Genomic DNA, 25987 nt, shown 5'->3' with positions numbered 1-25987 from the left:
CCTGTCCGTCCTTGGCCTGCTGCAATGCTCTAGTGAAGCCCAATGCAAACTGGAGGACAGCACCTCATCTTCCAATTAGGCACTTTACAGCCTTCCAGGCTTAACATTGAGTTAAACAACTTCAGACCTCTCGCCTCCATCTTTACCCCTTTTTCAATCCAATTATTTGACTTTTAATTGTTTATTTATTTTTAAAATTTTAAAATTTTGTATATATATATTTTATCCTTTTTCCCCAACCCCCCTGCTCCCTATCCCCCCACAGGGCTGTCACTTGTTTCTATGTTGTGCCTTCAGAGCGCTGACTCTTGTTCGGCTATTAACACATTTTGCTATCTTACCATTATGCCACTATCAGCATCTTCTTTAGTCTTTAACACTACCATTAACATTCCCTATGTCTTGTGTCCTTTACATCTTTGTCAATTTCTCCTGAGCTCCCATCTATCCTCCTATCCCTGAACTCCTATTTTGCTCCACATGCTGCAACCCCTCTTAAGCAGTATAATATCCATCACATTTCTACTTCTCTTTAGGTCTGAAGAAGAGTTATATGGACTCAAAACATTAACTCTGTTTCTCTCTGCATAGATGCTGCCAGACCTGTTGAGTTTTTCCAGAATTTTCTGTTTTTCAGATTTCCAGCATCTGCAGTATTTTGCTTTTATCTGGCAGGTATGAAAGTTTGGCTTGAGTGAGCAATTGGGTATAAACTAACACATTGGACCAATATGTATGCTGGGCTGCATGCAGATAAGGTGGTAAGTTGGCATTTGTCAATTCATTAAATCTCCACTTTCTCCAGCAGGATAATCAGACCCATAAATTGAAGAAAAGGACAAAGACCTGCAGAGGAGTGCCTAATCTTAAAGTTCTCGGCCCTGCTGAGGAGAAGTCTTCATTGGAGGCTTTCTGCCTCTCCCTGTCCTTGAATAGAGGTTTTGCTTTAGTGATTTTCCAATCTGTTGGGAACAGGGAAACTGATCCATTGTGGATGCAAGGCTGGAGTGGCAAGGCAGCAGAGTGAGAATACATCCAACCTGGTGCTGCCTATCCGTGCCAATATGCTATCCCAACACCATGAGCTCTTATCTTTGTGTAGCAACCTTTTATGTGGCACCATATCGAATGCCTTTTGGAAATCCAAATTCTAAATCTCCTAGTTTTCCTTTATCCTCCATGCTTGTTACAACCTCAAAGAACTCTAAAAAATTTGTCAAACATGATTTCCCCTTCATATAACCATGTTGATTTTTTAAAACTTCTTTCAAGGGATGTGGGCATCACTGGCAAAGCCAGCATTTCCTAATTTCCCTTGAATTGAGTGACCTGCCTGGTCATTTCAGAGGGCAGTTAAGAGTCAACCACATTGCTGTGGGTCTGAAGTCACATGTAGGCCAGACTGGGTAATGATGGTAGATTTCCTCTCCTAAAGGACTTTAGTAAACCAGGTGGGTTTTTATGACAATCAATGTAGATTCTTGGTCAGTATTACTGAGACTAACTTTATATTCCAGATTTTATTCATTGAATTTAAATTCCACCAGCTGCTGTGGTGGGATTGGAACCCACGTCCACAGAGCATTAACCTGGACCTCTGGACTACTAGTCCAGTGACATTACCACTATACCACCATAACTCCTGATCTGCTTAATTGTATTATAATTTTCTAAATAATTTCCTGCTACTACTTCCTAAATAATGGGTTCTCGCATTTTCCCGATGACAAACGTTAGGATAATTGGCACGTAGTTTTCTGCTTTCTGTCCCTGTTCCTGAATAGAGGTGTTACTTCAGTGATTTTCCTATCTGCTGGAACCTTTCCAGAATCTTGGGAATTTTGGAAGCTTATAACCAATGCATCCATTGTCTCTACAGCCACTTCTTTTAAGACCCTAGTATGCAGGCCATCGGGTCCAAGGGACTTGTCAACTTTTAGTCCCATTAGTATTCTTGGGGCTTTTTCTCAATTGATAATGATTGTTTTGGAGGTCTTCTGGTGCAGTGGGTAGTGACTTTACCTGTGTGCCAGAGGCTCTAGGATTAAGTCAAGATTTGATGGCCAAGGAAGGTGCGTTCATAAAGCGGCCAAACAGGTTGAACATCAGCCTAAAATTTTCCAACATACACCAATGGCAGGTGATAGAAGTGGGAGAAATTCCTGGTCAGTCATGTGATGGAAGAAATTGGAGCCTCTACCATCATTATCCATAGCTTCAGGCTAGAACATGCATGTTAAAGTGTATGTTGCCACAGCAGCTTGGACTCCTTGGGGAGGGGGACAATTGGCTGGATTGTTGGTGTGGATCAGATTGGTGCAACTACACAGGGTTCTGGCTGGGATGGATTTGGAGCCTGCCTCCTTACCCTACTTGTGGTGGAGGTTCTGGTGCTATGATTTGGACCTGCCTTTGGGCAGAGAACTAAAGAAAAATGATTGTTTTTAAGTTCTTCTCTCCCTTTTTCTCCTTGATCTTCTACTATATTTTTGTGTCTTCTACTGTGAAGACAGGTACAAAATATTGTTCACAGCCTCTGCCACTTCCTTTGTTCGCATTATTAATTTCAAGTCTCATGCTCTAAGGGACCAATGCTCACTTTAGCTATTCTCTTCCTTTTTATATACTCGTGGAGGCTTACTGTCTGTTTTAATATCACCTGCTAGATTATGCTCATATTCTAATTTCTTCCTCCTTATTATGTTTTAGTCATCTTTTGCTGGTTTCTAAAATTTTCCCAATCTTCTGGCCTAGCACTAATCTTTGCAGCATTGTATGCCTTTTCTATCAGTTTGATTTTAACTTCCTTGGTTGACGGATGATGCATCCCTCTCATAAAGTCTTTCTTCTTCGATGTTGAGGGTTATGAAATATCTCCTTAAATGTCATCCAGTGCTTCTCTACCATCTTAACTTTGTTAACCAGATCCACACCGGTTGGTGAAGTTAAAAGAAAGACACAATAGCTATTTTTTGCTGGAGAGAATTTAGTTAGTTAAACTTAGTTCACAGTCAACACACCAGTGTCCCAGCCATCCCCATTTATACTCTTTTGAGAAAACAATTAAACTAAATTAAGAAAAAGAGGGACAAATTAAAAGGCAGCCTCTTAAAGGGATACTGCAAAAACAAAGACAAACCTTAAAAAAAACTTACAAAATTCAAAATAAAATGCGATTAAGGGGGGGTCAACAAAGCACCCCAACCCCCATGGTGCCCACCCGGCTTGGAAGGCCTTGATTCTGCCATCAGGCACTGCATGATCTCTCTCCAGGGACATACAGCCACGAATGTGCCTGTGGAAGAGAGGTGGACGGTGGGGCCGGATGAACTCCTTGATCACCCACTGCCTGGACCTGTTGATGGCCAAATTGGCCAAGACCAGGAGCATGATCATGAGGAGGTCCTCCTCCCTCCCTGTCCCCCTTCTCACAAGGTGCCCAAAGATTATAAGTATGGGACTGAAGTGCAAACAAAAATGAAGAAACATTTTTTTTCAAATAACTAAAAAGGGAGTGCAGCCTATGACACCCTATGTATCTGGCCAACTTGGCCAGCCCCAGGAGCAGGTTCACAAGGTCCTCCTCCCTCCCCACCCCTCTCCACACCAGGTGTCTGAAGGTCAGGAGCATGGGACTGAAGTGCAAACAAAACAACAGTAGAAGATTCTTCAGGTAACCTAAAAGGGGGTGCAGCCTAGTACATCCTACACATGCATGGTCCACAGATTCCACAAGGCTGCAAAACATGCAAGCATCTGGGGAGTCCTATAGTTGTATGGGACTGCTGTGTGCAACACCTTCACACCCCAGGTCCCCAATGGTAAGTGGGAGGCCTCCTGTGTAGCGAGCCCTCCACTGGGACCTCTGCCACCAGATATTATCCCCACTTATAGGTGTACAAAGACCCATCCACTGTTTAACAATGTAACTACCATTAAACCCTAACAATGTAATTAATAAGACATTGACAATCTCGTAATCTATTGTCCCAGTCCACTTTAGTCAACTCTGTCATCATACCTTGGTAATTGCCTTTGCTTAAGTTTAAAATATTACTTTCCGACTAGAGTTTCTCACTCTCAAACTGAAGCTGAAATTCTATCATGCTATGATCACTTATCCCTAGAGGATCCTTTACTATGAGATAATTAATTAACATTAGATTAACAATTCTAAGATAGCCTGTTCTCTGGTTGGTTTCAGAATGTTCTGATCTAAGAAACTGTCCTGACTATGTTCTATGAACTCATCCTCAATGCTACCTTTGCCAATTTGATTTCTCCAAACTATTTTAAGATTAAAATCACCCAAGGTTATTGTAGTGCCTTTCTGACACGCCCCCATTATTTCTTGATTTATACACTGTTCTACAGTGTAGCTACAGCTAGGTGTCCTATATACTGTTCCTACCAGTGACTTCTTTCCCTTGCTATTTCTTATTTCCACCCAAACTGATTCTACATCTTGATCCTCTGAGCCAAGATCTTATCTCACTACTGTACGGATCTCATCCTTTATTAACGGAGCTACCCCACATCCTTTTCCTTTTTTTCTATCCTTTTGAAGTGTCAAATATCACTGAGTATTCAGTTCCCAGATTTAGTTATCTTGCAACCACATCTCTGTAATGCCTATCATATTATAACCATTTATTTCAATTTGTGCAATCAATTCATCCATCTTCTTACGAATGCTGTCAGCATTCAAGCAAAGAGCCTTTCATTTTGTCCTAATGGTTTTTCCCTTCTCTGACCATATTTTCTGGTGCATTCATATGTTTATATGCTCTGTCCCTTCCTGTTACACTATGGTTATCATTACCTGTATTTTGACCCTCCACAGTTGCCTTGTCCTTTCTTGTTAACTTTGTAAATATCTCCTCAAATGAATCCTCCCTCCCCTGACTTTTTAGTTTAAAGCCCTTTCCACAACCCTATTTATACTGTACACTGGTCCCAGTGCAGTTCAAGTGAAGGCCATCCCAACAGTACAGTTCTGCCTTTCCACAGTACTAGTGCCAGTGACCCATGAATCAAAACCCATTTCTCCCACACCAATTTTTGAGTGACACATTTAACCATCTGATCTTATTTACCATATTGCAAATTTGATTATGGATCAGGTGTTAATCCAGAGGTTGTTACTTTGTGGTACTGCTTTTTAATTTAGCCGCTAGCTGCTCATACTCTCTCAGCAAAACTCTTTCCTTGTTCCACCTATGTCATTAGTCCCATGTGGACCACAACATCTTGATCCTTCCCCTTCCACTCCAAGTTCCTCTCCAGCCCCCAGGAGAAAAGCAGTGGTCCTAGCACTGACTCTTGGGGAACATCACTGTCTACCATCCTCCAGTATGGAAATCAATCATTTACCATGGCTTGCTGTTTTCTGTCCTTAAGCCAATCTTTTATCCAAGTTGTCACTATCCCTTCTAGGAACTCCAATTTTGTTAATTGGGAGTGGTGATTAAGCTCTCGAGTGGTTAAATGTTGAAGATGTTGAGGATGGAAGGCCTTGTAGAAAAATGAGGTGGCATTTCTCAAGCTTGCGTTGAGCTTCATTGGAAAAGTATAGGAAGCAGAGATCAGATAGTTAGAGTGAAGTGGAGAATTAAAGAGGCCAGAAAGATGTGCAGGCAACGTAGAAAGTGCAGAGAAGATTCACAGAATGGTTTCGGGGTGAGAAACTTCAGTAACAAAGATAGATTGGAGAGGGTTTCCTTGGACAGGATCGTTTTCCTTGGAGAAGTTTGAGAGCAGATTTGATAGAGTTATACAAAATCATGAGGAGTCTGGACAGACTAGTTGGGAAAACCTGTTGCCATTGGTATAAGGATTGAGAACAGAGCTGTTAGATGGAAGATAATTGGCAAAAGAAGCAATGAGGAGAAGCTTTTTCATGCAGCAAGTGGTTGGGGTTTTTTTATTCATTTACGGGACGTGGGCTTCGCTGGCTGGGCCCATCCCTAGTTGCCCTTGAGAAGGTGGTGGTGAGCTGCCTACTTGAACCACTGCAGCCCATGTGGTGTAGGTACACCCACAGTGCTGTTAGGGAGGGAGTTCCAGGATTTTGGCCCAGCGACAGTGAAGGAACGGTGATATATTTCCAAGTCAGGATGGTGTGTGACTTGGAGGGGAACTTCCAGGTGGCGGTGTTCCCATCTATCTGCTGCCCTTGTCCTTCTAGATGGTAATGGTCGTGGGTTTGGAAGGTGCTGTCAAAGGAGCCTTGGTGAATTCCTGCGGTGCAGCTTATAGATGGTACACACTGATGCTACTGTGCGTCAGTGGTGGAGGGAGTGAATGTTTGTGGATATGGTGCCAATCAAGCTTGCTGCTTTGTCCTGGATGGTGTCAAGACATGGACTGCTTCAGTATTTGAGGAGTTGCGAATGGTGCTGAACATTGTGCAATCATCAGTGAACATCCCCACTTCTGATCTGGAATGTACTGCCTGAGAGTGCAGTGGAGGCAGGTTCAATCAAGCATTTAAAAGGTACTTGGATTAGTATCTGAAAAGGAAGAATGTGCAGGGCTACAGGGAATGGCACTAGGTAAATTGCTCCTTAGGAGAGCCAGCACAGACACAACAGGCCAAATGGCCTCCTGCTGTGCTGTTATGATCCTGTGATTGGGACATCTGCAGGGTGACCTGATTTTCAAACGTCAAAACCAGCACACATTGAAAAACCTTGGGCTCTGTGATGAGTGAACTGTTGGGTTGATTGTTGGCAGGACTCTGGGGGAGGGACAGTTGAAGGTCATAGTCCAGCCAGAGTTGGCAGCCATATTAAGACACGCAATAATTGAAGACAGCAGTTACGAGCTACAAACTGTTGTTTCAATGACATTGCTGCCTCATTTTCTTGAAAAAAAACTGAACTGAGGCTTAATTTGTCACAAGATCACAGAATCCTCTATTTGGCTCTAACTCTACTGTACAATGCAGAATGACAAGGCCAATCTCCATCTAAAAATCTTGTTTACTTTTATTTGCACACTGGGTTCTAACAATAGATGTTTCCAGCCAGAAGTTGGATTTTAAACTAGCAAACGTGGGAGATTTTGTTTGCACTTGGAGCTGCAAGCAGGCAAGCACGTGAGAACGACTCAACCGAACTTCCCTGACATCTTCCTCAGTGCTGAGTGGTGGTTTACTGATGGGCGCCATCCGACTACTTCAAGTGTGGCTTGCAGTTGGGGACAATGCAATCAATCTTCTGTCATCAGCCAGAGGCTGATTCCCTCCTGGCTCCCAGGTTATTCATTTATAGGTCATGGGGTAATTTATCCCTATGACCTATAAATCACCGCCCAGTAACTCCTATAAATTAACCTCGGTGCCTTCTTTAAATCAGTGCCTCCCATGGTGGCCTCTCCCATGGAATCTATGATTGGCTGAATAGTGTGTTCTGACAGAATGGCCAATCAGGCCACTGAAAGGGAACTAACCAGGGCAGCAAAAAGCTGAGAATCAGTTCATTTGGAAAAAAAGATTCACTCTCCAGCACTTGCAGTGGATGCTGGTGAGAAGGATTTCTACACACATAGGGGCGTCCTGGCACAGTCGCTTACCTGTTGGCGAGTGGGCAACATTCTGATTCACAGGGTGCAGTCAAAAGGGTTTTTTTGGGTTTGTCAACATTTTTTCCAAATTGGGGGGAGACGGTGGCATAATGTCAATATCACTGGACCTAGCAATGCAGAGGCCCAGTCACATGGGTTCAAATATCATCACAGCAGCTGGTGGAATTTAAATTCAATTAATAAATCTGGAACTGAAAGCTAGGCCATGAAACTATCATTGACTGTCTTAAAAACCCATCTGGTTCACTAATGTCCTTTAGGGAAGGAAATCTGCTGCCCTTACTTGATCTGCCTTACATGTGACTCCAGACCCACAGCAACGTGGCTGACTCTTAACTGCCTCAGGAATGGCCTAGCAAGCCACTCAGTTCAAGGGCAATTAGGGATGGGCAACAAATACTGGCCCTGCCAGTGACACTCACATTCCATGAAAGAATAAAAAAGGACCATGAGGTAAAGAGGAGGAGGGAGAAGAGGAAATGAAGAGGAGACGCTGTGTGAAAAGCTGACAGAAATCTCTGATATGGTTCATGTAAAGAGGGCAAAGCCACAATCAGTGACAATTGGGCTATTTTGAGAAAATTGTTGGGATCTCCGTACATTTAATGGAAAACCGTACTGATTACCATAAGATATCTGATAGTCATGAAAAGTGCTATATAAATGCAAGTCTTCATTTTTTGGGGTAGAAGGAATCTCCACAGATGCTGCCTGACTTGCTGAGTGTTTCCAGCATTTTCTGTTTTGAAATCCAGAATTTCCAGCATGGGCAATCTCTTTAAAATAAACTGCGATCGCCAGCTAAGTAACTGAAAGGACTAGCCTGGGGATTACATTGGACCAGAAGTGCTAGTGTCGGAAAACAACAACTTTCCCCTTCCCCTCACCAACAACCACAAGCCTAACTTTCCCCCGCCCACTGGAACCCGCACTCACTGAGTCAGCGACCAATTTACGCGCCAAAAACCAAGCGCGCTTTCCTGCAGCTGGGCTACACCATTGACATATTTGAGGGGAGATCATGCCTCCAACAACACAAGTAGGCAACGTGTAGTATAAAATATAAACTCAATCATTGATAAAATGAATTAATAGCTATTATAAAAGTTGGAACATGCTCAGTGTATGGTGAATGGTAACATTACCAACATTCCATATGCAAGTACTGAGAGCTGGTTGACTGCGGATCCCCCATGCTCCGCTGATGGAACATTCCTATTGTCCCGCGGGGTTCCATTCAGTCTCGGTGTTCTATCGGGCAGTGGGGGTTATACAGGTGTTGCTGATTTTGGGAACCTCGGAACAGGAGCAGCACTAGCGGTGAGTGTAGGAGCTCCTTCTGCAGCATTGACTGCGAGACTGGTTTACAATTGTGATTCGGATAGTGGTCGTCCGTGCAATCGTTGTACTTACTCCTTTTCCTCAGTTAAATTTTTTTTGCATTTTGTTGTGTAAACAATTGGGGTCTCGCTGGTTTGGCGCGAAATGTGCACGCTTCCCCTGTAGAGCCCTGGTGAACTGGCGACTGGCTGGACTCTTGGGACCTATTTTAAAATTGCCATTTTCATAAGCCGTTGTTCGCGGGATCAAGAATGCGTCTGAAAAATGGTTAGACTTTCTTTAAAGCGCGCTCGTCAGATTTAAATCTGACCCAACTTGCTCCGAAATGCCGTGTAATAGCGCAGGAAGATGACATTATTTGCAGTTGGAGACCTCCGAGAGTTATTGATGCACTTTATCAATTTACACCAGCCCAGTGAAGTGCGAGTTGTTTTGGTCTTGGGCAGTCGGTCTCCTTGTTTATGTTGTGCTTTGAAACCACAAGTTTTGAGAACAGGAAACCGTGTGAAATAAAATGCTTTCAATTAACTTTTAACTTGTTTTTATTGTGACCCATATTCATTTTTTAACATTTTGTTTTACATAAAAAGGTGCAACATCGGGACTTTTGCCGGCAGAGTACAGGTCCCTGCATATGAATATAGGTAGCTTCTCACAAGTGTAGGTGAACTACATTGCGAGCCCGACAGTTAATCTTAAATTGGTTGTTTGTGTAATTGTTAGCACACTCAGGATTGTTCAGCAAGTGCTGCACAATCACGGTATCGTATCTAACAGACATTATGTTCTGAGTTTTGTAAGCATGGATCAGGTTCAGGACAGTCAATAGTCTTGTCTTTTGCAAACAGCTAAAGGTTTGATATCCTTCCCAGTCATTGGGACGTACAGCCTATGTACTTGGCATTACACTGGCACTGAAACTCCTGTACACATTACTCATTTGTGTGGTAGGCAGTGCATCTTTTTGGCTTGATGGCAGCATCTTGTTAATGGAAGATACAATTTGTGTTACTGCTGTATAGCAGCAGTGTAAAGTGGCTAGCTTCACCTATTTCATAAATGTTTGACCTGCTTTACCCTTACAGGGTAATTTGAGATAGACTGGGCACTTTTTAGCTCCAAAAGTGGCAGTCTTAGGCCCACTGATGAGTTTACGCAAGCAATGATCTGCTGGGTGTAGCCATTAATCCACAGGATAGCTTTGATCCACTCTGTTTTGGCGTGGTGAGCAAATGGCTCAGGCCTGATTTACAAGATTACGGATGCGTACTCAACTAACCTGTGCTTGCAAAACTCACAACTAAGGTGCGATTGGGCAGCACTTGCTAAACAATCCCAAGTGTGCTAAGAATTACTCTTAATAACCAATTTCAGATTATCAGTCGGGCTTGCAATGGGGTTCACTTATGCTTGCTAGAGACTAGATATATTCGTATGCAGAGACCTGTCTTCGGACAGAGAATTTGTATTAGAGTTATAATAGTAATATTTTCATTTCGTCATGCTTATTGAAAAAATGATTGCAGTTCAATCACAACTTATTTTATATGTAGTAGATACTTGCATGGATTATAAAGTTAATTTAAAATTTAATGAAACAATTCATTTTGTCACTTTTCTCTTTCATAGATGTCAAAATTGGTTACAGATATCTTTAATGCTCAGAGTGATGATGAAGAATTTATGGGTTTTCAAGAGGCTGATTTTAGGAATAGATGTGACCATTTTAAATATGTAAGTAAGCAAAAAAAAGTAAATACTGCATAAAGAACTTTTAATTATTGTTTTTGCCAACAGTTTAATTAAAGTATTATGTGGGAGAAGCTACCTTAATGTTTTGACTACCCCTTATACATTTTGTGGAAGTGGCTGATGCTTCTCGTTCAGTGTGAAACTGGAGCAATGAAATTAATTCACCAGAAGCCGCCAAATCACTGTGACTAATGAATCCTACTTGCCTGAACCAGTAAAACATAGTGCATACTTGTGACAAGTTGATACTAGATTCAGTAGCCCTTGTGAGCTGAATTAGTGGAAGAAAAATCTTTCCAAATGGATGCTAATACACTATTAACAGTAAATGTCCCAAGGCATTTCACAGGAACATGGCCTGACAAAAAAATCACAAGGAGACATAGGAGTGGTGACCAAAAGTAGCATGTGGTTTAAAATGAGAGCAAGGCTTTGGAACAAAATTTCAGAGTCTAGTAGGCTTTAGATCCAACTGCTAATGGTGGAGTAAAGGATGTGGAGGATGAAAAACAGGCTGGTGTTAGAGAAATGCAGAGTTCACCAAGGATTAACTTACACCAAGTCTCATTCATCCCTTGCCCCTGTGCTCCCTGACCTCCATCGATTTCCAATCTGGCACCACTGTGATTTTAAAAATTCTTATCTTTGTTTTCAAATCTCTCGCCTTGTTGCTCCATATCTCCTCCAGCCCTGCAACCTTTCAAGGTCAATGTGCATCTCTAATTTTATCACTATTGGTGGCAGCGCCTTCAGCTGTGGAAATCTCTCCTTAATCCTCATTGCGTTGCTTCGTTTTTTGAGACACTCCATATAATTCAGCACTTGACCAAGCTTTTGGTTGCTTCTAATGACGCCGTGCATGAAAGCAATACACTGCAGATGTTGGAAATCTGAAATAATATTTTGGAAATATTCAACAGGTCATACAGTTAATGTTTCAAACTTGTCAAAATTCAGATGTTGCCTGACCTTAAAACAGAAAATGCTGGAAATAATCACTGTGTGGCTCAGTGTCATATATTATTTTATAATGCTCCTGTGAAAAGCCTTGGAATCATTCACTCTGTTAAAGGTGCTTTGCTAATGCAATTTGTTTATAGGATTTTTGGGGACAAGGAGCCAGTGGGAGCATAGTTGATGGGCGAATGGGATTTGGTGTGAGCTGGATGTGCAGCATGTTTTTGGAGAAGGTTAAGTTTAAGGAGGATGGGAGGCATCTTGGAGCAGTGGAATAGTATCTTGGTTAACAAAAACCTAGATGAATTGAGTCAGGGCTTGAGATGGGGCGATATTACAGACGGAGATGGAAGTTGGCAGACTTGGATGTTTGAGGGGGTGGGCAGGGCCAGAAACTTGGCTTGGGCCCAAATAGATCACCAAGGTTATAAACAGTATGATTCAGTTTAAGGCAGTGGCTGGGAAAATGGATGCAATAGGTGGCATGGGAACAGAGTAGATTGTGGATTCGCAGTATTTTGCTTTTTCTTAATCTGGTACCTCACTCAAGTAAAAGATCATTTATTGTAAGCTAGAATAGTGGTTTTCTGTAGGTTATTCAACCGTGTTAACCTTCACATGAGCCTACAAATGCACTTTAACCTCTTTCTTTGTCCCTGCCTAGATAGCCTGTGGCAAACTAATGTTTCCAGTGCTAACTCCATTGAGATCTGAGGTTATTGTAAATACATTCTCAAACTTGTTTGTGAAGAGGATAAAGCTGCATTCATGATATATTTCTTGAGTACGCCACTTAGATGCAGTTCTGTTTGGTTATTTTCCCTCTACATTCGCAGATCCCAAAATTAATAGCAGATATCTTTGACGCACCAAGTGATGATGAGTTTTTGGGTTTTCAAGATCCTGAATCCAACACATCTCATGATCATGCTGCTGTTGATGAACTGAACCAAAGCATGAGTGTAAGTTGGCAATGAAATGGGGCAAGCTGTATCACTGTGTAGTAGTTTAATGAAAAATAAATTGTCATGAATAAGTGAGATTCCATTTATCATACTTTGTGTTCACTTGTGTAATATTTATTAATCTTTTGAATGGTGCCTTTCTATTTTTTGCATTGAAAGTCTTAGTTAAAATAATGGGTGTTGATATCCATAAAATGTTTGCAAAATAAGCAGTCTTGGCAGTTCCCCTCCCCGAATTTCTGAGGATTTGATACTGCCCAGCAACCAATAGATGAGACCATCCAGCCGGATAGTTACTTTCATGTTAAGAATGTGGAGGAATCAGATTTGAAATTGTCTGTAACCATTTTTTAAAAAATCATATACATCTTCCCTCTAGCCCCTACCCAAAATTTTCAAAAAACCTTGATCAGTTCTTTCCCAGGAAAGATTCCAGTTTTTAATTGTCATTTCCACATGGCCTACTCCTCTTGAGGTTAAGTGAGGGCACAGCACATTATCATAATGTGGTGTGGGTCTTGGCATACAGATCTGGTATTCATCTTAGTATTTGGATTCATGGAAAAAAATGTGGCTGAATCCATTCCTTTGTAATGTTCAACATATTGATTTTCATCAAATCCATTTCGGAATTCAGCAAATCCTGACGAGGGGTTACACCTAAAATGTTAGTGTATCGTTTCTCTCAATAGTTGTTGACAGATGTATGCATTTGCAGCAATTTTGTTTTTCATCATTTTCAAACAACTAATTCCTGCCTACAAGAATTGGAACCATAACAAGTTTATGGTATGGGAGGAGGTCACCCACCCAGCTCAACAGTGGAGCAATCCAAATCAGCCTGTTCTGTTCTTTTCCTATATCTTTTTATCTTTCCCTTTTTCAAATGTTTATACAATTTTCTCTTCAAGGAATTAATGGTATTTGTTTCAATCGCTCAAAAATAGAAAAGCATTCCAGCATTCCTCTAAAGAAATTTTCATAATCTTTCTCTCATTATATCTAATGATTTTAAATAATTTCTGTTCACCCATCACTGCCTCACCAATTAGGAAACAATCTTTCCCTATTCACTTGATCATATTTTTTATAACTTTTAAAACTTCTATTAAATCTTTTCTTCAATCTCTCTGTCCCATTAAAAACTTTTCCTCTACTATATTAAAATTTGAAATTCGGTTTAAGAGCGAGCAACTCGGGTCTCAAATCAGTGTCCTCAACTTAAATAAGGGCCATTACAGAAGTTGTCCAAAGCGGGCTGGGATAATAGACTAAGGGGAAGGTCAGTGGATGAGCAGTGGCAGACATTTAAGCAGATATTTCATGACGCTCAGCAAAAATTTATGTTGGTCAAAAAGAAGGACTCGATGAGAAGGATGAACCACCCATGGTTAACAAAGGTGGTCAAGGAGAGTATCCAAACAAAAACTAAGGCATACAAAGCAGCAAAACTAGTGACAGGCCAGAGGATTGGGAATTTTTTAGGAACCAGCAGCAGGTGACTAAAAAGCTAATAAAGAGGGAGAAAATTGATTATGAAAGTAAATTGACAAGAAATATAAAAACAAACAGCAAGAGCTTCAATGGGTATATTAAAAGAAAGAGTAGTGAAAGTGAGCGTGGGACCCTTGAAGAATGCAACTGGAGAATTGATAACGGGTAGCGGAAATGGCAGTCAATTTAAACCAATATTTTGCATTGGTCTTCATGGTGGGGGACGCTATAAACATTCTAAAGATATCAGATAAGCAAGGAACTAATGGGAGGAAAGATCTTGTAACAGTCTCTATCATGATGGACAAAGCATTTGACAAATGAATAGGACCAAAGGCAGACAAGTCGCCAGGACCTGATAGCCTGCATCCAAGGGTTTTAAAGGAAGTGGTTGCAGAGATAGTGGAGGCATTGTCCGAAATATTCCAGAGCTCACTGGATTCCGAGAGGATCCCAGTGGATTGTAAAACCGCAAATGTGACACCCCTGTTCAAGAAAGGAGGGAGACAGAAAAGAAACTATAGGCCAGTCTGTCGCTGGGAAAATGCTAGAGTCCATTATTAAGGAAGAAATAGCAGGGCATTTAGAAAAGATCAACACAATCGGAGTCAACGTGGTTTTGTGAAAAGGAAATCATGTTCAACAAATTTGCTAGAGTTCTTTGAAGATATAACAAGCAGTGTTGGTAAATGGGAACCGGTAGATGTAGTGTATTTGGATTTCCAGAAGGCATTTGATAAGGTGCCACATAAAAGGTTATTGCACAAGATAGGAGCTCACGTTATTAGGGGTAATGTATTAGCATGGATTGAGGATTGGCTAACAAACGGAAAACAGAGTGTCTGAATTCATGGGTTTTTTTCGGGTTGGAACGATGTAACTAGTGGAGTGCCACAAGGATCAGTCCTAGGGCCTCACTTACTAACTATCTATATTAATGACTTGGAAGAGGGGGCAGAGTATAATGTATCCAAATTTGCTGACGATACAAAAATAGATGGGCGGACATGTGTTGGACGTAAGGAGTCTGCAGGAGGACAGGTTGAATGAGTGGACAAAAACTTGGCAGATAGAGTTTAATGTTGCGAAGTGTGAGGCCATGCACTTTGGTAGGAAAAATCAAAAAGCAGACTGTAATTTAAATGGAAAGAGACTCCAAAAAAGTGCAGCACAGAGTGATCTGGGTGTTTTTGTGCATGAAACACAAAAACGTTAGCATGTAGGTGCAGCGAGACAAATGGAATTTTGGCCTGTATTGCTAGGGGGTGTTGGAGCTTAAAAAAGGGAAGTCTTGTTACAACAGAGTGTTGGTGAGGCTGCACCTGGAATACTGTGTACAGTTTTGGTCCCCGTATTTAAGAAAGGATACACTGGCATTGGAGGCAGTTCAAAAGAGATTCATTCACTGGGCTGATGCCTTGATAAGTCAATCCCTTCATCCCAGAACGGCTAAACAGGTTAGGCCTTTATTCATTAGAGTTTAGAAGAATGAGGGGTGATCTTATTGAAACGTACAAGATTCTGAGGAGGCTTGACAGGGTAGATGTTGAGGTGTTTCAACTAGTGGGGGAATCTCGAACCAGGGAACATAGTTACAGAATAAGGGGACACTCATTTAAAACTGAGATATGAAGGAATTTCTTTGAGGGTAGTGAATGCCTGGAATTCCCTACTCCTGAGAGTTGTGGAGGCTAGATCACTGCAAGTATTTGAAAGGGAGGTAGATAGATTTTTGAAACACTGGGGAGTTGAGGGCTATGAGGAGCTGGCACAAAAGAGGAGTTGAGGCCTGGGGCAGATCAGCCATGATCTTATTGAACGGTGGGGCAGGCTTGAGGGGCTGAATGGCCTACTGCTGCTCATATTTCTTATGTACTTATAACTTCCCTTACCTGGTGTGTGCTTTGTACTGTTTATAACTTTAATGCCCATCCTAGAAAGGGGCACCCAAATTTCGTGCTATTAGGAAACTTTGAAATTGCTTTCCATACCTAAGTCTAAATCATCCCCGTATACGCTGAGAGCAAAAGTGGACTTAACACTATTCCTGGGATATAGCTATTCTGCCTAAGCAACATCCATACCCTACCCCTCTGTTCCCTGTTGATTAACCAATTTTTTAAACCCATTCATTCTTGCACTGTGTGTCTTAATTTTTCGCTAGTGAGACAGGATAGCATCTGAAAATGCACAATATACTACATTCCCTTTATTTATCCAATCATTTCCACTAAATAATCAGATGTGATCTTCTCCTGTGCTGGTTGCCCTTGGTCAACCCATGCATTTTTAAATGAGTTATATTTTGAGAGCTTGCCTACAACTGATACTATATTTAATTGAGCCCTGATGAAAGGTAATTGATGGAGTTCTCCTGCAACAGATGCTGCCTGACCTGATGAGTGTTTCTAGCATTTTTTGTTAATATTTTGGATTAACTGGTGTTTGTTACCTGATTTCTCCTCCTTTCTCTTCTTGATTATGGTTGTTACTTTGGCTACTCTTGAAACAGAGAAATCCACATTTTAACATTATCTTGTATATATTAAATTTGTCCTCCTTTTGTTGAGGAATGTTATTGCTGAAATCAAATTTTCAGATACCCAGTGTCAGCATCAACCATTCCCAAATCAAGTATAGCAAAACTCTGTTTTTGCCAGACAACATGACTCAGAATCAACTGCAGAAGAGCACTCTTGCTGCAGCATTACAACATTGTGGTCTTTCATAGCTTGCCTACTTGTAGGATCTTGGCTTTCTGATCCATAGAGCACCCCGGAACTAGGTTGTGTCATCTCAATGTAATCAAGGAGGTGCCGAGTTACCTCCATTACATCTTTCTTCTCCCATTTGATAACTAGGAAGCCAGACATTATAAAACAGTGATAAACTAACTCAAAGAAACAAAAATAAAGTGCTGAGTTATGTGAACAGCTGCCTGAAACGTTGTAAACCCAGACAGAAATCTCAAAATCTTAGTGTTATTTCATTTTGACTTTGAATTGACTGAAATCTGCTTCAGATCTTGATCTGTGACATTAAATGGGTGATGTGGCCAACTCTAGTATTCTACAGGCCAGCTTCTCTTCACTGGCTTGCACTCTGCTAGTAGGAGTTACCTTTCCTCCTCCCATGACCTAAGTATAGTTACTCTGAACAACTGTGAATTCTGCATGAGATTAGTGACCAAAGACTGCTCCTAATCCAAATGGTTTGGCTTTAGAACTGTAAGAATGCTTGTACTGGATGTGAAAACTGAAGCTGAGGTCCTTGCTAATTATTCCAAAGTTGGTATTAACAGTTGCAACTACTCCCAAACTGTTGACTAGCTTATATAAATGTAATTATTTGGACTTTTTGCTCTCCATTATTTTTGATTCTCAGGTTCCCCATTTCCAGTCCAAGTTTATTACGGAAGAGCTTATTGAAATTTTCACCGAGGATAGTTGGTCAACTGATTATGTTTTTGAAGGATTCCCTGAATGTACTGTTGAATCTAATGGCAAAGTGGACTTAAGGGTAAGGAATGCAATAAAACTTAAAATTAACATTAGTATATTAGTTGCTTTCTTTGTGTTTTTGTTTCCCCTTTTAAGGGAGCAACATATGAGAGTTCTATCAAAATTACCGCTGTTAATCCAGTATGTAAATGAGTATTTTAAGAGAAATTGTTTCCTAAAAGGCAGGTATCGATCTGATAGAGGTAACTAATATAAGGCAAACAGAATGGCTGGTAATTCTGTCTCCATCAAGTTCAACATGAGCACAGAGTTACATCAAGGTAGTCTTGGAACTGCCCACCCTTCTGTTTTCCAGGGTAAATGTGGTATTTGGCAATTGAAAATTGTTGTCCAAAGCTCTTCTGATGTAATCATTTCAGGCAAAATAGCTGGCCAGTCTTTTTGAAATAGGTTGGAGTCTAATGGCCAATGCAAACTGGTGCCCTATGTGAGCATTATGTTCCTGTTTGCAACTTTCAGTACCTTGCTATGACTATGGGATTACAATCCCTTCCATTTACCTGTGCTCACGCTGCTGGATTTTCACCCTAATTTGCCCTTTCTGATTGTTGAGGAGGTCATTATTGAGGAAAAGACCTGGAGCCATTGGGCAGTTGCGGGAGAACATTTTGGGCCTGTTTTGAGTGAAATGCAGAATTACTTTCCATGTTTTAAAAAAATTACGGTTCTGAAGTGGTTAGAGTGAAACAACTGAAAAAAACTGCATTGGCTAACAGATACTGCCATTAAAAATAGCCCAATGAATCATACCCATTGAGAGCTGGGTGATAATATGCCACACTCATTTTTATAGCTGGCAGAGAGCAGACTTCCTTCCCATTTACAGGAGCTACTTTCAAACCCAGAGGCAAAATGCCTATTGACCCCCAGTATCACAGATTCCCTCCGATATATAAGGCAATATTAAATTCTGCCTGTTGCACTTTCTTTGAGCTTTAGATGCTATAAACATTCACTAATAAATGCAGATAATTACCAAGTGATAAGAGTATGTGCTAGTTGTTAGTTTTTTTGTAATGAGTTTTTTTTTTCTTTCAGCCTGAGAGTTTGGAAATGGAGGATGAAGATGAAGGTTTCACTGAATATGATGATGAAGATGATGAATCTTCCATAGAAAGTGAGATGGAAGCAACACCAAAGAAAGGCCATTTTGGACTGCGTGTGGCATTTAAATTTCCTACAAGGCGGCCAGTGAAAAGAAAAGAGCGAGAGATCCATGACTCTGAGTCTGAATCAGATGATGACTTAGTGTCTGGAAAGAAAAATTCTAATGTATTGTTAAAGAGGGCCATGAACATCAAAGAAAATAAAGAAATGGTTAGGTGTATTTTCAACAGTCTTAGTTTCATTTTTGAAATTGATAGATAGTTAATGGAGAATGATGGTGCTGCTTTTTTGTCTGATTACACCTCTGAAGAGCCTTAATTTTTTTTAATGTTAAAGTTGCTATGTAATGCAAGTCATTACTTTTCCAGCACCCCCTTTTTCAACAGCCTTATACAGACATTTCTCAAACTTCAAATGGATAGCATTTAGTTACAATTTGTTTGCTTTAAGAGAGTGTAATAATGTGCCTTTTTCAAAGATTAATGAAATAACATGAAAGTCACCAAAACAAGCCTCTCAAATAGGTGTCCCAATGCAGGAAGCTTTCTTGCATTGGAGTTTGACTTGCCAAACACAGCCTTTCTATTTACCTGCAAAAAGAAGTATAGATGAGCTAAAGAGATGACATAAAATGCAACAGAATGATCTAATAGCTGATAAACTCCTACAATATTTGTTTCCCTGCAACCCTACACTTCCTCTGTAGAATGATGATCAAATGCCTGAGAATGTGTCAAGTTAACTTATTTGCTGTTTTTACTAGGCACTAGGAAATGCGTTGAATGCTTTTCTATACCTCAATCCCGAGGGGAAAATGGCTTTTCTCAGCACAGCACTGTCCACATATAGGGAGACACGGTTGACGTTAATGATTAAAGATGCAGGAAACAATAGCTGTGAACCTGTATTTGGCTAGTCTGCAGTACAGTGTCTATATATGAGGCATGAAAATGTACAGGGCAGACATGCAATACAAGTGCCAGGATATTCCCTCTGGGAACTTCCAAAGCTGACCCTGCCAGACCTTATAGTGTCAATGGGAGATTCCCTCTTTTGGATATCAGTGGCATTATGTGTGCTTTTCCGGCACCAGAATAGGAATCTCTTTCTTTCCCACCTTGGTGCTCCCCTCCCAAAATTGTGGGTCAGGAAGAATGATGTTTTAATTTTTCTTTGGGGATTTTCAGACCATAACCCACCCCTGGAGCTCCAGGCTGTCCCCACTTGAGTTGGTCCATTGGTCAATGTGCCTCCAGATCCTCTTCCACACTGACCCTCTAGTAAATCCAAGAATGAGGTCACAGATCTTGGAATCCACTCTCTGGCTGTGCTTTCCTAGACAAGGAAGATCATGTTAACTGTGAATAAAGTGTATTGCCAGGTGGTCAGGGTCTATTAACTGGGCCTCCGCTTGATTTGTGGACTAGCAGGAATATGGCTGTAAGGCTGCTCCATTTTTGAGGCCATCATCTTTGTAGGGATAATGAGAGACTCGTACTAAACTTTTAAAGCCCTGCAGTAGGTTCAGTGGATGTATCAAATCAGTGAAATAGTAATGCTACTTTACATTTATCAAAAACATACTGCAGATATTAACAGAGAGACTTATTAAGCCCATCCAACCTTTGTGGTTTTGATAGCCAAACACCTTTTATTCTCTCTTGGATTTGGAACCATTCCTAAATCCATTTCAGATTTGTGCTTTTTTGAATACTTTAACTAGCCTAAATTTCCTTAACCTTCTGTTCTATTTTAAAACAAAAAGCAGTGACCCTTACTCATGGCTGGTTGTACACAGATTCTTGCCTTGTTTGTAAATGAATTTGGTTGATATTCTCTGTTATATGTCACCAGAATTTGATGCATAAAATTTGAGCTTAACTTTAGGGTGTGGGTATCTTGGGTGCTAACTATTAAGAACTTGTTTTAGAAAGCCTGTTGAAATAAGAATGAAATCATATAAACATAGCACCTGAGAGGTGTGTCATTAATAGGAGAGCTGTAAATGGGGAATACCAAATTGCCTGTCTTAACTATTAGTCTCGGTTTTGGTGAGTTTCAATGATAATTCTCAGCCTTTCATGTTCCAGCAAATTGTGCTTTTAATGTTTTTGTTCTGGTGGTTGCTTTATGGATTCCCATTCGTTGGTTCTATGTTATTTAAATGACTAAATTGTTAATTTTTTTATAGCTCGCTAAACTAATGGCGGAACTAAAAACAATGCCTGGACTCTTTCCAATGAAAGTATGCACTTCATCATCATCTCCAGTAAGTACTGTACTGTATAACGTATATAATTCTGATGTATAATCTTTCATCGCGATGAAATTGCAACTTAAAAAACTTGGTCTCGGCTCATCATTGACTTGAGTATTAATAGTTAAATTTGGTTAAGTTATAAATTCTATCAAGACTTTGGAATTATGGTTTTCTTTAGAAGCTGAACTGAATACAGAAATTTTGTGCAATAAAGCTGTTTCCTCTTTGTAGGAGGATCACACAAACTCAATACATTTGTTTGTATGAACAGAAACTTTAAAAAGTGTCACATCAGGCTGGCCAATTAAATGCTAAAATAAAAGCAGCCACATGACTAGTGAAACCATATAGGTGTCAGTAGTGGCTCAGTGATTGCATCCTCCCGTCTTAGTCTGAAATGTGTGGCTTCACCTCCACTCCATTGACGTGAGCATATAATCGAGGCTGACACTCCCTTGGTACTGCAATGTTGGAGATGCTATCTTTCACAGCCACTGTCAGTCCAAGGGCACAACTGCCATGTTAGAGCAGAGGTAAATGGTGCAGAATTGACCGTCTGAACAGTTTTATTTTATTGCATATAAACCTTACTTTGGACTATACATAATAGATGTATTTATTAGTTAATACCTATTTAAATGCAGCATCTTTTTCTTTCCAGAAGCAAAAACGAACCCCAAAGAGAACATTTTCTGAAGGCAAGGTTGAACGCCGTGTCAATCCAGCCAGGAGTGCACGGCCCCGTGAGGGTTTTTCTGTAGAAAAGTTTGCGATTTCTCCAACCAAACTTATGAACCAAGTGAAAAAGTTCCGCTTGAGAGCTGATCTAACAAATCGTTTTGTTGAGGTAGCTGAAGTGCTTTGAAATTGATTTTTATGATAATGTATTGCCTAGAAATGCCCCATACTATGCAAATATAGCCATGTAGAATTAATTACAGCAAAATTCTCCCCACCATAAACTTGCAACCCATAGCATTGAGTTAGCTGCTATAAAATTAGATAACCAGTACACGTTTTATTGTTTAATTTTTTAAATTATGTATAAGCAATAATAGGAGTATTTGTCAAACTTCGTTTCTAATGTTAGTTGTGTGAATATCTGATAGAAATCTTAAGTATTGATGTACTTTAACAGGATGGAGGTTTGAGCAAGAGGAGACGAAGATCTTCAAAAGGAAAGCCAAGACCTGCTGATGATATAACAGAAGAGGATTTGGAAAATGTTGCCATCACCGTTAAAGATAAAATTTACGACCGTTGTTTGGTAATTCAGATCGTCGGGAGTACAACTGACCCTCGTGTTTTGAAACGTTTTTCAAACCAAGCTGCATGAGTCTAATTAATTAATAGCTTAATAAACCAATATTTTAATTATGAGATTTGATGTAACCTTGCAGCTGTATTGCTGGAGTTAGAATGGCAGCACATTTTAATCAGTCATGGCTAACACTATGGTTAGTTCCACACAAACATGTCAACTATTTTAAAGCAGGCTTAATTGCAAGTCATTCCAAAAAGGCTTATATTCTCCTTTAGTTGCAGATAATGATTCCTAGTGTGTATGAATATATACTGCAGATCAATGTAATTTGCACCATCTTTGCATGGGTGACGATAACTGATTATGAAATCTGCTAAATGCCCACTTCTGCCTGAAAAATAATTTATGTTGTTTTCTATCACACTTCTGTTACTTACTATTTATAGTCTCTCACTAAAGTATTTCTCCACTAATGCCATATTGACAAAAATGTTCGTTCCTTTCTGCTTGTAGGGCAGCACTTGCCATCAGTGCCGGCAGAAAACAATAGATACAAAAACAATATGTCGTAATCAGGACTGCTATGGCGTGAGAGGACAATTTTGTGGACCCTGTCTGCGCAATCGATATGGTGAAAATGTGAGATCAGCCCTTCTAAACCCTGTAAGTTTATATACATTTAGAAGCACTATACAGTTGCATTAATCGATGCTAGACAAATTTTATTAATTACTCAATGTGCTTTTTCATGTGGGAGCACAGCTAGAGTTTAATTATTGGCTCTGTTTGCTATTGGGAAGGGTATAGTTTTCCTTTCAATTTATAATATTTTTAATTCCATTTCAATTTTTTTTAAACAGTACTATTTTGTTTAATAACAGCTGAAAGGCAACCTCTTTGAGAATCCTTAAACAAGCTGTATTGCTTTTTAGTGGTATAACATACTTTTCTGACCTATGAGAAAATTTATAAAGTCTGCGTGTCCAAATGTTTGTTTCATTAGACGTTGACCAATCACCAACTGAATCTAGCTGAACGTATAGTTTGGATAATTTAGATTTGTAGCTCAGAGGTCAAAATAAGTAGGTATTCTAACTCTTAAATAGACAGGGGAATTGAAAATCTGCTTCCCGTCAAATGCAATCCCACTGTTAGTCTTGTGAAAATGGCCCAGACTGAGCTGGGACCTAGATATGCTGGGATTATCCAGGGGTCTTAAAGGGATGGTGGAAGTTCCACCCTTTCTAAGCGTAGCTGTGCAGGGCAGGAACGCTCACACATGGGAATTATTGCATCACTGGCTCTGGTACCTGATCAGTATGCCTGATAAGACTAGATGGGCCAGGCTGCCAAACAGCTTAAGATCCGCCTGAAGATTTAAGTTAGGTTTGTGGCCTAGACCTTTTTTTCAGAAGTATTCTCCCTTGTAAAAGGGAGTCACTGAAGGGGCTCATGTTTTTTCAGGGGTTGGTTGGAAACGTGAGAAATCCTATTGCCCCTTGCCCCAGCAACTGGCAAGTTCACATTCAAATCAAAGGATGTCCCCCTGATGCTCCAAACTTCAGTGGGGCCAGTGCCAGAGATCCCAGAAGGATAAATCCTGTTACTTGAGCTAACAATATGTGGAGTCCACCCACCCAGAGGGTTTTCATTCCTAGATTCTCGTCAGGTAGTTGTTGTTCATATGTACCATCTCATTATTTTTTTTGCTTTGCACAGGACTGGGTTTGTCCTCCTTGCAGAGGGATCTGTAACTGCAGCTTCTGTCGTCGTCGGGATGGACGCTGTGCTACTGGCATTCTTGTTCACTTGGCAAAATTTTATGGCTATGACAATGTTCAAGCCTATTTGGAAAGGTAGGCCTGTGCAGTTACTTTGGTTTTGAAAACTAGATATTTTCAGAAATCATGGCAGGACATTGGAAATTATTGGGAACCGTGTCATAATCACTCCATTCTCTCACCTGTTGACCATAAGAATCTGTACTTCAAGGAAGGAAAAAAGGCTGGTTAGACTTGCAGAAGTAGAATGCGAGCATCTAGAATTAGCTTTTACCCTCATTTTCTCCTCATTCTTAATATCATGCTGAGATCTTGTTTTGCATTCTTCCAGGTAGCCACTTTTTACATGAGCCCACTTTTGGTAGATTATTTGACCATAATGGCCACGCTTAATCCCATCCAAATAAAATTCAAATTGGTGAATTTATATGGAAGGGAGTTCTGATTTTTTTCCCTTTATCTCTGGGCATAATGAGAATAATTTGCAGAAACCCTACCAGCATCCTGGTTAAGATTAGCTAACCCAACAGTCTAGGGGTTGAATTTGGGATCTTTTTTGGGCCCGAACAGGTCGTGGTGAGGAATTTTAAATGTAATTTTCAAAGGAAAATTCTGGCCTGCTGGTGTGTGCTGGAAGTGATAGGATAAACTCGTTCATTGCCACAGTGAGTTGTGATTTCAGCTATATTATATTGTAATGGGAGTAAATCAAGAGATCATCATCAAGAATGGATCTTCTGCAACTCCGGGAACTTGTAATTCCAGCAGACAGAATGCAAGCATGTCACCTTTAGCTAGCCCCAACAGTCACAACGATACTGTACAAAATTGACAGAACTGTTAGTAACTATTAGTTTCTTGTATAATTGGTGACAAGTATGAACTAATTTATTTAAAAAAAAACGTCCATAAAGAACTCATCATAAGTTAATGATGATTAGAAGTGTTGACAACTTTTTAATCACTGACCTCTATTTTAGCTTACAGAAGCAGCTAACTGAAGATTGAAACAGCAACTACTAGAATCTGTAAACAGGTTAAAGAATTAAGAAGCTTCTTGCAGCTTGTTTTAGTAAAATGACCTTTTAATTTTTTAAGAAACATGTATAAAAAGCACACTTTATTTTAATATTACAATTACTGGTAATTACCAGAACTTGGAAATAATTAGCAAAAATAATGTAAATGCAATCTGCAGAACTTGAGTTGTAAAGTTTTTCAGAACCTCATAATAGTTGAAAAGTTCCTTTTATGGCTGTTTGTTCAAATCCTTTGTTAAACCTTAAGGAATCTATTCCACACATGAATGGATGATCCATGTTAATTGCAATATCAGGGACCACAGATGATTGCAAGTATTTGTTTTATTATTGCTATTTCAAAGGTAAATGTCTTGTTTACATGGACCACATTAACACTAAATCCTGCTCTGTGTTCTCTTGTTATCCTATAACAACATAAATGCAACACTGCTGTTTTTCTCTTGTTGCGTTCAACATAAGCACAAGGATAGGTCAAGCAAAACTGGAAAACTTAAGTGTTGATGCATGGTTTTACATTTAGTTTTTTGTAATCTAATTGATCATCTTTCTGTTTAATCTAGAATCCTTGAAAGCATTAGTGTTTTTTTCATTGTCTAAAGAAATGTTAAACTGAATAAGCAAATTTAGAATTTTTTATGTAAAATGCTGCATGGAAGTTGGAATTTCTGTTGGCATTTAATGTAAGAAAATAACAATATATGCACAATCTTTTACTTTGATTAAAAATGTTGAAATAAAAGTAAACTTGTTGCAGTGGACCTTACACTGATATCTAAATAATTTTAATTTTCCTAGTATAATAAATAAGGCATTTTACAAGTTGTGAGCAATCTGCAATCCATTTGATTAGTTACCTACCCTATTGTGAATTCCTAATTTATGGAACCAATTTTAGAAGTTACATCTTTTGGACTG

At 40.0% G+C, this 25987-nt stretch overlaps 1 protein-coding gene across 3 annotated transcripts; it reads left to right on the top strand.

Moving 5' to 3' along the window:
- The first annotated feature begins 8819 nt into the window (after positions 1–8819).
- cdca7b (cell division cycle associated 7b) lies at positions 8820–25811 on the top strand. Of its 3 annotated transcripts, none has more exons than XM_041183318.1 (11): positions 8820–8907; positions 10558–10662; positions 12474–12599; positions 17481–17615; positions 18656–18934; positions 20916–20993; positions 21646–21831; positions 22123–22251; positions 22762–22911; positions 23968–24104; positions 25010–25811. In XM_041183318.1, the coding sequence occupies exons 2-11, from the start codon at positions 10558–10560 to the stop codon at positions 25035–25037; spliced, it is 1353 nt and encodes a 450-aa protein (XP_041039252.1). In that variant the 5' UTR covers positions 8820–8907; the 3' UTR covers positions 25038–25811. The 3 variants fall into 3 exon arrangements, with proteins under 3 accessions (XP_041039252.1, XP_041039251.1, XP_041039253.1); XM_041183317.1 differs by lacking the exon at positions 8820–8907 and adding an exon at positions 8983–9195; XM_041183319.1 differs by lacking the exons at positions 8820–8907; positions 12474–12599 and adding an exon at positions 8984–9195.
- Positions 25812–25987: the final 176 nt, after the last annotated feature.

The sequence above is a fragment of the Carcharodon carcharias genome, chromosome 3 (assembly GCF_017639515.1).
Source record: "Carcharodon carcharias isolate sCarCar2 chromosome 3, sCarCar2.pri, whole genome shotgun sequence".
Lineage (NCBI taxonomy): Eukaryota > Metazoa > Chordata > Chondrichthyes > Lamniformes > Lamnidae > Carcharodon > Carcharodon carcharias.
The sequence above is the reverse complement of the archived record's forward strand: the minus strand, read 5'-3'. Positions and strand labels throughout refer to the sequence as shown.